This window comes from Eptatretus burgeri, chromosome 10 (genome assembly GCF_056783735.1).
Source record: "Eptatretus burgeri isolate ZD-2024b chromosome 10, Ebu_testis_v1, whole genome shotgun sequence".
NCBI classification, from domain to species: Eukaryota; Metazoa; Chordata; class Myxini; order Myxiniformes; family Myxinidae; genus Eptatretus; species Eptatretus burgeri.
The window spans coordinates 44756305-44768607 of record NC_140970.1 but is presented as its reverse complement, the minus strand read 5'-3'; the positions used below and the strand labels follow the sequence as shown (position 1 = coordinate 44768607).

The window sequence follows — 12303 nt, the reverse complement described above, 5'->3', positions numbered from 1 at the left end:
CTGTGTTTCCACAAGCTAAGGTGGATCACAGTTTATTTGAGATTCAGCAATAGGGATAGTAACACTCCTGACATCCAACTCAACAGCTGTTGGATCAGCCTGGTGCAGCGGTTCAAAGTAACAGGCCCAGCGGGACTTCACTTCGGACTCCTCTCACAAGATCCCAGCACCCTCCACTCTAACTGCAGCACAACGAAAGACAAACTTGGAGGAACGCAATGCACAAATTCACCTGTAAGCAGGACGAGAATCACTTGACCACAGTTGAAGCTCTACCCCCTCACAGGTTCCTTGCACATAGGTCTCCTTGTCCACCTTCAGCGCACGTACAGTTTTATGCCTCAACTCCCTAAACAGCTCAGCTCTGCCATTAAGACTGGCCTTGCGACTCTAGTTAATGGTATCCAGCATCCCTCGAGAGACAAAATTCCTCTTCACTCGACGGTGAGGTCCAAGACATCCACCCTCAACATCAGGGATGTTGGTCTTGAAGGCACTCTACAACTCTTTGGGATTCTCCAAAACATCCAGAGCCCCCAAATCCCCACTCAGCCTGGTCACAGACTCCTCAGCTACCCTCTCATCCTTGAGCTTACCAACATCCAGCCAAGGCTGGGATGGTACTATTCTCCCGGATTTAAGCTGCAACTTCAGAGTTGCCACCACAAGCCTGTGGTCGGGATTGAGGAACTGAGCACTCAGGCAGACCCTGCAGTTTTGGATCATCCTCCATTGACCATCAACGAGCACATGGTCAATATCCTTTGCCACACCACCAGCGTTGGAATACCAAGTCCAGTGATGAGCCTGTGGGTGCTGAAACTGTGAACCAGCCACCCTAAATTCATGACTTCTTGCAAAGCCAAAGAACTTGGTGATATTCTGGTTCAGTTCCAGACCCATGGGGACCAACATGTCTCAAAACCATCCCTATCAGTTCCAGTCGATACATTGAAATCCCCCAAGACTAGAAGAGCATCTCGCCTGGGGGCACTGATCAACCACAGACTGGAGCATGACAGAATGCGTCCTTCTCGGTGAAATCACTCGCCTCAGTCGGAGCATATACAGAGAGCAGGGAAATGACACCCAAGGAGTGACTCCTTAGTCTCATAATACGCTCGTTGACCGGTGTTACCTCAATTATCATTGGATTCAGATTATTGAACATAGCGACTGCAACTCCTTTGACATGGTAACCATCAGAGCGACCAGCCCAATAATAGGTGTAATCACCCGCTATGATCTTGCCACTATCCGGTCTCCGAACCTCAGAGAGTGCTGCAATACCAATGTCCAAACGCTTGAGCTCAGATGATAACAGAACACGTGATCATTGTCTCTTAGATATAGGACATTCCAGGCACCCACCCAAAGGGATCACCTCAGGTTGATTGAAGGAGACTGCCGTCTGGTGGATGACACCTCAGCACCACACTGACACACACCACTGCAATCTGACCTGGGAAGGTTACCCTGTGGTTTTCCTCTGATCAGAGTTGGGGTCCTGAAGGGTTTGATCAGAGTTTGCCCCAGTGCCATCATCCAGTGAGCTGCCCAGCTTCACAGGAGGTACTCCCAGAGTGGGTTTCCAGATTTCTTTACGTTTTTAGTGTATTTTGTGGAGTGAAGGGTTTTATGGTGGCTGGAGTGAAAATCCTGCCACAAACCTCCAAAAAATAGTAACCCAACTGCAGGACGACATCCGCAGACACAGTTGGGCACTAGATATGCCAATTAACAAGAGATATGCCAATAATGGAACAGCTCAGGATAACTACTCCCACTCAGGACCGACTCATACATTTGCATGATCCTTCTACGTAATCGATTTTAAACTCAGAGTACTGTAAAAACACTTTGGATTTTGATGCAGCGATTGCTGCCAGAGGTGGCAAGCACGGTGTGGACATTGTTACTTCCACATTGTATCTCTATGTGAAAACATTTGTCAAAATGCATTATTTGATTAGGTCACAATGAAAGGGACATGTAATTATTCAGCATTTATCTCTGTCAGAGGTTTGCACCTTGTCTGTTTCCCATGATGCTATATAAATCGCATTAACAACAATCACAAGTTCTGTAGTTTTATGGCAGAAGTACATCTTTGTCATCTGTGGTGATGGTAAATATGGGTAGGTCACAAATAAATAACTGACATCTTCAGTACATTTTTTACAAAACGATTTCATGACTTGACATTATAGATTCTTAGCTCAACATTCCTGCAAAAACCCAAAGCAGTTCTTAATAATCATGAAATTTCCATGGAAATCTCTCCCAAATAAGGTTACAGCTAATGATTGAGTGCAAAGGACATACAATGAGCGAATGGCATGCAAGCCCCAGAAGGACCCGTCCATCAGGTCAGTGATGAAGTTGTGCTGCAGATGTAACGTCTCCAGTGCTTCCAGGTGAAAAGTCAAGCCCTCGACCCAGCGCAGACGGTTGTGACTCAAGTCCCTGGAATGTGCACAACAAAGCATGCAATTTCTAAAAGGGTGTGCCAGTTACAAAACAAAGACTATATGTCACAATTCACGTTGGCACTGATAAAGCATATCCAATGAGTTTGTTCAAAATAATATATATATATATATATATATATATATATATATATATATATTACAAAGTAGAATTTGATGTGAATAAGTCAAGGAATATACCACCACCCACATAAGATGTCAACCCACTGTTCCGTTTTATCTCAATGAAAGGTCACATGAATAAAGGTTCCAAGTGAGGGGGAGAGAGGGAGGGGGATGGGGGGAGAGGAAGAGGAAGAGGGAGAGGAAGAAGGCTGAGGGAGAGGGAAAGGGAGATTTAAGTTGGGGCTCTGACTGGGCCACTCAAGGACATTTGTCTTTTTGTTCCTCAGCCACTCCAATGTAGCTTTGACTGTGTGCGTTGGGTCATCGTCATTCTGGGTTGTGAACTTGTGTCCCAAATTCAGCTTTCTTACAGAGGGCAGCAGGTTTTCCTCGAGTATTTTTCTGTATTTTGCTCAATCCATTTTCCCTTCTATCCTGACAAGTGCCCCAGTGCCTGTTGATGAAAAACATCCCCATTACATGCTGCTGCCAACAACATATTTCACAGTCGGGATGGTGTTCTTTGGGTGATGTGCTGTGTTGGGATTGTGCCAAGCGTAAAGTTTTCCATTTAGGCCAATAGTTTCATCATTGTTTCGTCAGACCATGAACCTTTTTGCCACATGGCTTCAGAATCTCTGGGGGGTTATTTTTGTATACCTCAAACAGGACTCAAGGTGGGCTTTTTTGAGTAATGGCTTCCTTCTTACCACCCTACCATAAAGGCCAGACTGGTGGAGTTTTTTTGTATACCTTGTCGAGGCTAATATGAGAGCTAATACACAATGCACATCAAGGGGAGCATGAGACAAGAGGGGCGAGAGTGGGAAGAACAAAACAGTGGGGAATTGCAACATTACATCTATGGAAGGGAGAGGGATGGGGCAGAGAACATGGGGGTATACAAGATGGACATTACAGGGACTTTCAGGAAGGAAAGCAGGGAATTTTAAGGAGGTGAGTTTGGGGTGGATTAACGGGAGTAGAAAAGATCGAGGATTTGGATGGGGGACGATAAGAGGTGGTGGTGAACAGCCGTTTTGAGGGCCTCGAGGGAAGAATGGGGTTGAACAGAGTGAGGGAGTTTATTGCAAAGGTGAGAAAAAAGAGGAATTTAAGAATGAAGGTAAGCAGTGACTCGTGATTTTGGTAGTTTTACCAGAAGGGGGTTGTTGGCCGACCTTGAGTGCCCTGCGGAAATATGGTGGGGACAACTTGCAGACAGAGCGGGGGAGGGGGGCGAGACCGGAGAGGAGATAGAAGACAGAAAGACCACCAACCTGCCTGCGGTGAGAGGCCCAAAGACTCAGCCTCATCGCAGGAGATACCAATGATCAGAAATGCCTTGGTTTCCACAGCGTGAAGCCGAGAAAGGTGGGAGGGAGGAGCACGAGCCCAGAGGGAAGAGCAGTACTCTATCAGGCGAAAGCGGACGAAAGCTACGTATGTGGTCAGGAGCTCAGGTGGGCCGAGGAAGCACTTTGCATGATAGAGGATTCCCAGTTGGCGACTGGCTTTGTTGGCCAGTTTTGAAATGTGGCTTTCCCAGGAAAGATCATGGCAGATAGTGAGACCCAGAAGAGTGAAAGGAAGGACTTCTTCCAGAGGGTTGTTGAGAAAGTGGATGGGGGGGGGGGGTTTCAAACGGTCCTTTCGGAAAGACATAGTGAGAGTGTGAGATTGGTAAGGATTGAAGGTTCCACGTGTTGGACCAGTTTGTGATTTTACCCAGATCAGCAGAGAGCAAAGAAGCTGCTACTTGCCGGTCTGAGGGATAACAGATGGTATGGCAGAGGGTGGAGTCATCAGCAAAGAGATAAGGAGGATTTTCCAGAGAGTCGGAGAGATCATTGATGAAAACCAGAAAAAGAACAGCGCCCATAATGCTGCCTTGAAGAACTCCAGCCTGGAGAGAAAGAGGGGATGAAAGAACTCCATTTAGGGCCACACGTTGACCACGACAGGAGAGGAAGTCTACGAGCCGTGAGTGGAGATGGCCTTGGATACCATAGAAAGAGAGTTTGGTGAGCAGGGCAGGGTGCCAGACCATGCCAAAAGCACGCGATATGTCCAGGGATACGGGTCTGATTTCATGTCCGGCATCGAGGACCTCCATCCATTGTTGCGAGAGCAGAAGCAGCATATCCAGAGTAGAGTGACCGGGTCCGAAACCAAATTGATGATCGGAAATCAAGCCATTGGAGAAGAGGAAGGATTTAATGTCTGAAGCGATGATGGATTCCATAACATTGCTGATGATTGGGAGAAGGCTGATTGGTCTGTAGTTTCAGGGATCTGTTTTAGCACCTTTTTTGTGCAGGGCAGTAATGTTTGCTGATTTCCAAGTAGATGGCAGATGACCTTGAGTAAATGAGAGGGTGAATAGATCAGAGGGTGAGCAAGAGCAGAGGAGCAGGTTTTTAGGACACGTGGGTTGATGCCGTCTGGACTGATTGCAGAATCCGAGTCGAAGTTTGACAGCAAGCTCTCCACCTTATCAGAGGAAAAGGACACAGAGTCCAGGGACAGTTGGGTGCGACTGGGTACAGAAAGCGATGGGTTTCGGACAGAAGATTTTTATGCAAACACAGAGTTTAGGCATTCAACCTTTTCAAATGCGGTATCAGCAGTGCGGCCATTTTAGGAAATGGAGGAGATGGAGGGGGGAACATACACCAGAAAGAGATTTGATTAGATGCCACCAGGATTTGGAGGAGGGAGAGAGGTTTGACAGTTCAGACTTGAGCTTGGAAAGATGTTGTTTTCTGGCTCTCCTGAGGGTAGATACACACGTTCCGAGCTTTATGGGAGGAACTGAGATTACCCTCAGTTAGGTTTGCTTTCCATGAGGCAAAAGCAAGTTGTTTCAGGACAACTACCTCGCCACAAGCTTCAGTGAACCATGGGCGGGACGAAGGGTAGGACAACTGAAGACGAGAGGGGGTAAATTTATGTACGAGGGAGAGCAAGTTTCTTTGAAAAAATTCCCAGGATGAGTTGATGTTGGAGAAAGTAGTGATGGGAGACCAGACTAGAAGTTTGGTGGCTGCTTGGATACCCTGCGAGTCGGCTTGAGTGAAATGCCAGAATCGACGGCGCTGAGGTGGTTCTCTGATAACAGCCAGAGAGATGTCCACTTTGACAAGGACGTGGTCAGAAGAACCGATTAGAGTGGAAGAAGAACAGCAGATATTTTCAGGGAAATTTGTCAAAATCAGATCCAGAAGAGAGAGAGAGTACCATTGGTTGAGATCCGAGTCAGGATATTAACCGATTGAGTCAGTCCCAATGAGTCGCAGAAATATTTTGCTGAAGTGCCATGGCAGGTGAGAGAGGTACCCACACCCAGCCAACTGGCATGATGACAATTGAAGTCACCACACAGGAGGAAGAGAGAGTTGGGATGAGAGAATAGAAGTTGGTCCATGTTTTCGGATATATAAACATGAGGTCGGAGTTGAGGGGAAGCCGTAGCCTGAGGTATTCCTGGGGGTGTGGGGGAGTGAGGGCATTGCACGGAGAGTGATGAATCGAGTCTTTGATGAAGAGAGCAACTCCTCCACCAGGACGAGGCTCAGTTCTGTCATACCGGAGGAGGGAGTAACCAGGGAGAGATACTTGGGAGTCAGACACGTCTTGGGGGTGGAAAGTTTGTGTTAGGCAGATGATGTCTGGTTTGTCAGTGGCAACCTGTATGGAAAGATCTGTAAGGTTTGAGCAAAGGCCCCGGATATTTGAGGTCCACACTTTTAATGAAGAGGGAAGGAGGAGGTTTTGGGTGCAGGGGATGGGAGGGTAGGACAAGGGAGTACGGAAGGAGAGTTGTTGAAAGAGTGTGGGGATTGCAGAATAGCTAGGGGAGGGGCTGGATGAGGAGGAGAAAAGGCTCTGTTGTGCTGGGGGAGAGGGGGGCAAGAGAGGGGGCAGAAGGCAGTTGAGGATTTGAGGAGGTAGAGTGATGAGATGGAGGTGAGAGGGCAGAGGAAGGAGGCAGCTTTGTGGATGTGAGGGGGGCAACTTTGAGAAGGGTGAGTGAGGGGGGTGAATGGTGGGAGAAGGGTGAGTGGGGAGAGTCGAGGGAGAAAGGTGAGGGGGCGTGGGGGGAGTTTTTGAGAAAGGTGAGAGGGAAGCTTGGAGGGAGAAGAGTGTGATGGTTGCTTTGAGAGGGAGGGGTGAGTTGGCACTGAAGTTGGAAAAAACAGAATGGTTGAAGGAAAGTGAACATTCACAGCAAACTAGGGGTTTTTTTTTTTTAGGTCAGAAATGCGATTAAGGACATTTCTTGATGGATGCAATGAAGGCGAATTAAGAGAATGGAGAGAAGAAACAATGTAACAGTTGGATTTTTTTTGGCAAGTTCTGAGGGAAAGGTTGAATTGAGAGCAGTCTGATGAAATAGAAAGAGTTGTGCATTCTGATACAGGAAAGAGAACCACACGTGTGAAAGAGGAAGATGAAGCATGAAAAGAGATCATTTTTAGTATTATGATAATTATTTTCTTTTTTGAGAGTTTTCATCAGATTCGGTAATGGAAAGGTTGTTGAAAATTAGAATGTGAGTACATCTATAAAGTTTGTTCAATTCGAATGAGTACATCTCCTGTCATAGCCAAAGATATTGGCACCCTTGCACGTTATTCAAATAACATAATTTTCTCTAAAAATAAGTTGACATTGACACAAGCATTTGGTCTACACAATTCTTTATTTCACTGTTAATATTACAGCACCTTTGTTTTTGATTCAGAACTTAATATATCCCATTAATTCAGAAAATAAAAAGAAATGGCATTGATAAAATTATTGACACCCTTGACTTGATATTTGGTAGCACAGCCTTTGTATAAAATAACTGCAATCAAGTGCTTCCTATAGCCATGAATGAGCTGCTTCCACCTCTGTACTGGGAGTTTGGTCCACCGTTCTTGTGGAAACTGCTCCAGTTCTCCCAGATTTGAAGGGTGCCTTCTCCCAACTGCTGTTTTCAGACCTCCCCACAGGTGTTCAATGGGATTTAGATCTGGACTCATTGCTGGCCACGAAAGAACAGTCCAGTGTTTTGGCTTGAACCATTCCCGGGTGCTTTTTGCAGTGAATTTCGGGTCATTGTCTTGCTGCAAGACCCATGACCTTTGACAAAGACCCGGCTTTCTGACACTGGGTTGAACATTGTGCTCCAAAATGCCTTGGTGATCTCCTGATTTCATGATGCCATGCGCATATTCAAGGCACCCAGAGCCAGAGGCAGCACAGCAACCCCAAAACATCACTGAACCTCCTCAATGATTGACTGTAGGGAAGGTGTACTTTTTTTTGAAAGCTTCATTTTGTTTTCTGTAAACATGGAGATGATGTGCTTTCCCAAAAAGCTCTAATTTGGTCTCATCTGTCCACAGGACATTCTCCCAGAAAGATTTTCGCTTGTTCATGTGTATTTTGGCAAACTCCAGTCGGGCTTTCTTATGTCTCTCTCAGCAGTGAGGTTCTCCTGTGTCTCCTACCACGGAACCCCCTTTCATAGAGTTGGCGACGGATGGTGTGAGTTGAAGATGTCGTACCTTGTGTCTGAAGGTCAGCTTGAATCTGTTTGGTAGTTGATCAAGGTGCTTTCTCCATCATTTGAAAAATCCTTCGCTGCAATCTTCCATCAAGTTTTCTCTTGCGGCCATGTCCAGGGAGGTTGGCTTCAGTCCCATGGGCCTTAAACTTCCTGATAACATTGTATATGGTGGACACAGGAACATTAAGGTCTCTGTATATGGATTTGTAGCTTTGAGATGTCAATGCTTGGCTACAATATTGTGTCTGACCTCAGACAATTCTCTGGTTTTCCTTATTTTCTCCATGCTCATTGCGGTACACACATTGATACAAAACAGCAGAATGACCCCTTCTCTCTATTCAAACTGGTTGAATGAGTGATTTTTAAATTGCAGGTACCTGCAACTCACCACAGGTGAGTTCAATTCCAAAGTAAAGGAGAATCACCTGCTTGAAATCTAATTATACTTAGATTTGAAAAACATCACTGAACCTCCTCCATGATTAACTGCAGAGAAGGTGTTCTTTTCTTTGAAAGCTTCGTTTTGTTTTCCGTAAACATGGAGATGATGTGCTTTCCCAAAAAGCTCTAATTTGGTCTCATCTGTCCACAGGACATTCTCCCAGAAAGATTTTCGTACGTTTTTTCGTTTTTTCACAGGACATTCTCCCAGAAAAGTATGTACAATTAAAATGTGAACATGTGTGTAAAGTATGTACAATTACAATGTGAGTATGGTATGTGTATAAAGTATGTACAATTAAAATGTGAAAATTAGAAATAAATATTTCTAACAATTTCTCAAAGGTGTCAATAATATTGTCAGGGCCATTTTCGGATTTCTGTGTGGAATAAGCTAAGATTTCGTCGTTTTTTCTGCTTTTTTTTTGTTTTGTTCCACTACAAACCAAAGAAATACACATGTGGATACCAAAAGATTTCTAAGTTCAACATGTATGTACAAAAATGTATGTAGAATTAGAATGTGACTACATCCATAAAGGTATGTACAATTACAATGTGAACATGTGTATAAAGTATGTACAATTACAATTACAGTGTTTACATCTGTAAAGTATATACAATTACAATGTGAGTATGGTATGTGTATAAAGTATGTACAATTAAAATGTGAAAATTAGAAATAATTATTTCTAACAATTTCTCAAAAGTGTCAATAATATTGTCAGGGCCATTTTCGGATTTCTGTGGGGAATAAGCTAAGATTTAGTCGTTTTTTCCTTTGGTTTGTTCCACTGCAAACCAAAGAAATACACATGTGGATACCAAAAGATTTTTAAGTTCAACAATTTTCTGGAAGAAATGGTGCATTATTTGAAAAAAGTGCAAAGGTGCCAATACTTTTGGCCATGACTGTGTAAAATATGTACAATTAGAATGTGACTACATCTATAAATGTATGTACAATTAGAATGAGAACATGTGTATAAAGTATTGTTACGTTTGAGGGGGGGGGTATGCATTCAAAGGGTAATTAGGATGTTTAATTAGGTATGCCATGCTGTTCGAGTTTACCAGGATCTCGATGTAATAAGTAGCAATTCAGTGGTGATAAGTTGTCTAGTAAATGTTCATTTCTTCAAGGGGGGAAATGATAATTGTCACGTAATTAGATAGGGACACGGGATAGGGTAAGTGTGTCTGCGTAAACCCCTTTTAGTAGTCTCTGGAGACTGGCCGTGACGTCACAGGACAGTGCAGCGGATGGCTCCGCCCCGTGATCACGATTGGCAGAAGGCGACGGCGGTGGGCCAATAAACAGCTCAATTGGAGGTGACGAGGGCAGGAGGATAAAAAGGTTCTGTTCGGGGTCGAAAAGGAAGAGGAAGAAGATCACAACCAAAAAGATCGTGTTTTTTTTGTGGGGAGGCTGTTGCGCGGGGAGCATCCTTGTTGTTGTGCTGATTCGATCGTGTTCTTGATCGTGTCTTGGAGCCTTGCTGAGCCTCGTGCCTCACCTTGGTTGGGTCTGGGGTTCTGCTGACTCGGAGTACAGGGTCGAACGGCGGGCGGACCTGCCTCGCTCTCCTGCTCGCAACTTGGCGCCAGAACTGGTTCCCTGGCGGCTGTGAGCGGACTTGGGCCAAGACCAGGAGGTCGACAGCACCACGGTTTCTCCTGCCCCCCTGACGAGAGCAAGGCCAGCTCGTCCGACGCCGATCCAGGGACAGTTGCGTCCAAACCACGGTCCAGCCTGACCACCAGAAATAGCTACGGTGTGTGTGTGTGTGTGTGTGTGTGTGTGTGTGTGTGTGTGTGTGTGTGTGTGTGTGTGTGTGTGTGTGTGTGTGTGTGTGTGCTTGGCGCCTTAGAGGGATTGAGAACTGTATATTCATTGGAATTGTCTGTGTTTTTCCCCACGCCCGATCCCACACCATCCCGTCGAATCGCCCCGGATCCCTCTTCTTGCCGAGTCTTGTTATTTCTGGTAATAATAAAAACAAATAAACATCATCAACTCAGTGAAAAGTGACTCGTGCCACCTTCCTCGTCCCGTTTGCGGTAGAGCGATTAGAACCGCCATGTTTGGGTTATAAATAAATAAACCGCCTCCATCGTTTCGGCTCATTCTACGTTGGCGGGACTGTTCAAGTCCCGTGGACGTCACCTTGGTGTCAGGAGTGGGATGTTCGAACCCCTCTAAATTATATTTGGTATCGGGAGAATATACCAAGATTAAAATCTCGCCACGAATTGGAATATAAAATTACTACAGAAAAGCGCGCGAGCGCGGGAAAATTTTGGCGGGATTTTTCAAATTTAAATTAATTGGCGGGAAACGGGACTTCTGCACCATGGCGGATGTGCAGATGTTTGAGGAGGAAGGCCACGTGTCTGGCAGCGAGTCGGGGGAAGAGGGGAGAGACGGGGGTAGGGTTGGAACCTCCCCCGTTCCGAGCGTGGACCGTGCTTCATTGCCCGTAACGGGGCCGGCAGCGCCGGAAACCGGTGCGATGACGATCCGGACACTGTTGGAACGTTTAATAGGGGACATGACTGTACAAATGGCAAATCAATTCGTGACACAGAGGGCAGAAATGACGGCACAAATGGAAAATCGGTTCGTGGCACGGAGGGCAGAAATGACGGCACAAATGGAGGATCGTTTCGTGACACAGAGGGCAGAAATGACAGATCAATTGGGGGTAATGGGGGTACAGTTGGGTGCACGGATTGATTTAATGAGGGATGAATTGGGGGAAAAGATGGAGAAAGTGAAGGCTGAGATGCAGGAGTGTGTGGATGTTAAATTGGGAGAGATACAGAGTGGATTCGAGGATGGATTGGAGGAAACAAGGGTGGAGATTACATTGGAGGGGGAAAATATGCGGAAAAAATTGGTAGATGGAATTGATGCAACGAACATTCGGGTTGATAGAGTGGATGAAAGCCTGGAACGTCATCGTGCCTGTGTGGATGCTCGTATGCAGCTGTGGGTTGAAGAGTGGGGAGAGCTGAGGAAGCAAGGGATGAATTTGGCGGAGGAGGTAAAAGGATTGGAGGCTCGTTTGGAGGAACAAGATAAAATTATGAGCCAAGATGAAGTCTTGGATAAAGGCCTGGTAGAGCCGTCTTTTGTAAGTAGAGTGTCCGGGTTGGTTGAGGAGCAGCTACAAACTCGCGACGGAGCCTTGGAGGAGGTTGTGCAGGCCCAGAAGATCCTGCGGGAAGAGGTGAATTGGTCCATTCAACGTTTGGAACAGGAGGCAAAATTGACCCATGAGACCCTCACCACAAAACATCTTTGGCCACAGTGGGCTCCGAAATTGGATACGCAGACACAAGGGTGTTTTATCCCTGGGCTGGATTCGGACAAGGGAGAAACTGTGAAGCGGGCCACCGTAAAAGTGATCCCCCTGGTAAATTTTGACGGGTCAGGGAGCGTTGAAGCTTTTCTGACGCAATTTGAGTGCATTTCCCGACTAAACGGGTGGAATGAGCGGGAACGTACAGGGAATTTGGTGGCAACGTTGCGGGGACCAGCCGCAGATGTGTTAAACGTGATCGCGGAGGGGATGTTGACCAGCTCCCACATTTGCGAGGCGTTGAGCCGTCGGTTTGGGTTCGCGGCAAACTGTGATCTGGTGCGGGCCCAGCTCCAGCACCGCAGATTCAAGCCGGGTGAGACAGTGCAGGAGCTGGCAC

The 12303-nt window shown here is 46.2% G+C and overlaps 1 protein-coding gene across 2 annotated transcripts in view; it reads right to left on the bottom strand.

Moving 5' to 3' along the window:
• Nucleotides 1-12303, bottom strand: part of LOC147018446 (leucine-rich repeats and immunoglobulin-like domains protein 1) — a 104296-nt gene that overhangs the window by 38714 nt on the left and 53279 nt on the right. For both annotated transcript variants that reach the window (XM_085898088.1, XM_085898089.1), the window contains exon 13: nucleotides 2326-2466. In XM_085898088.1, coding sequence (XP_085754214.1) covers nucleotides 2326-2466 — 141 coding nt within the window. The remainder of the gene's footprint in view (nucleotides 1-2325; nucleotides 2467-12303) is intronic.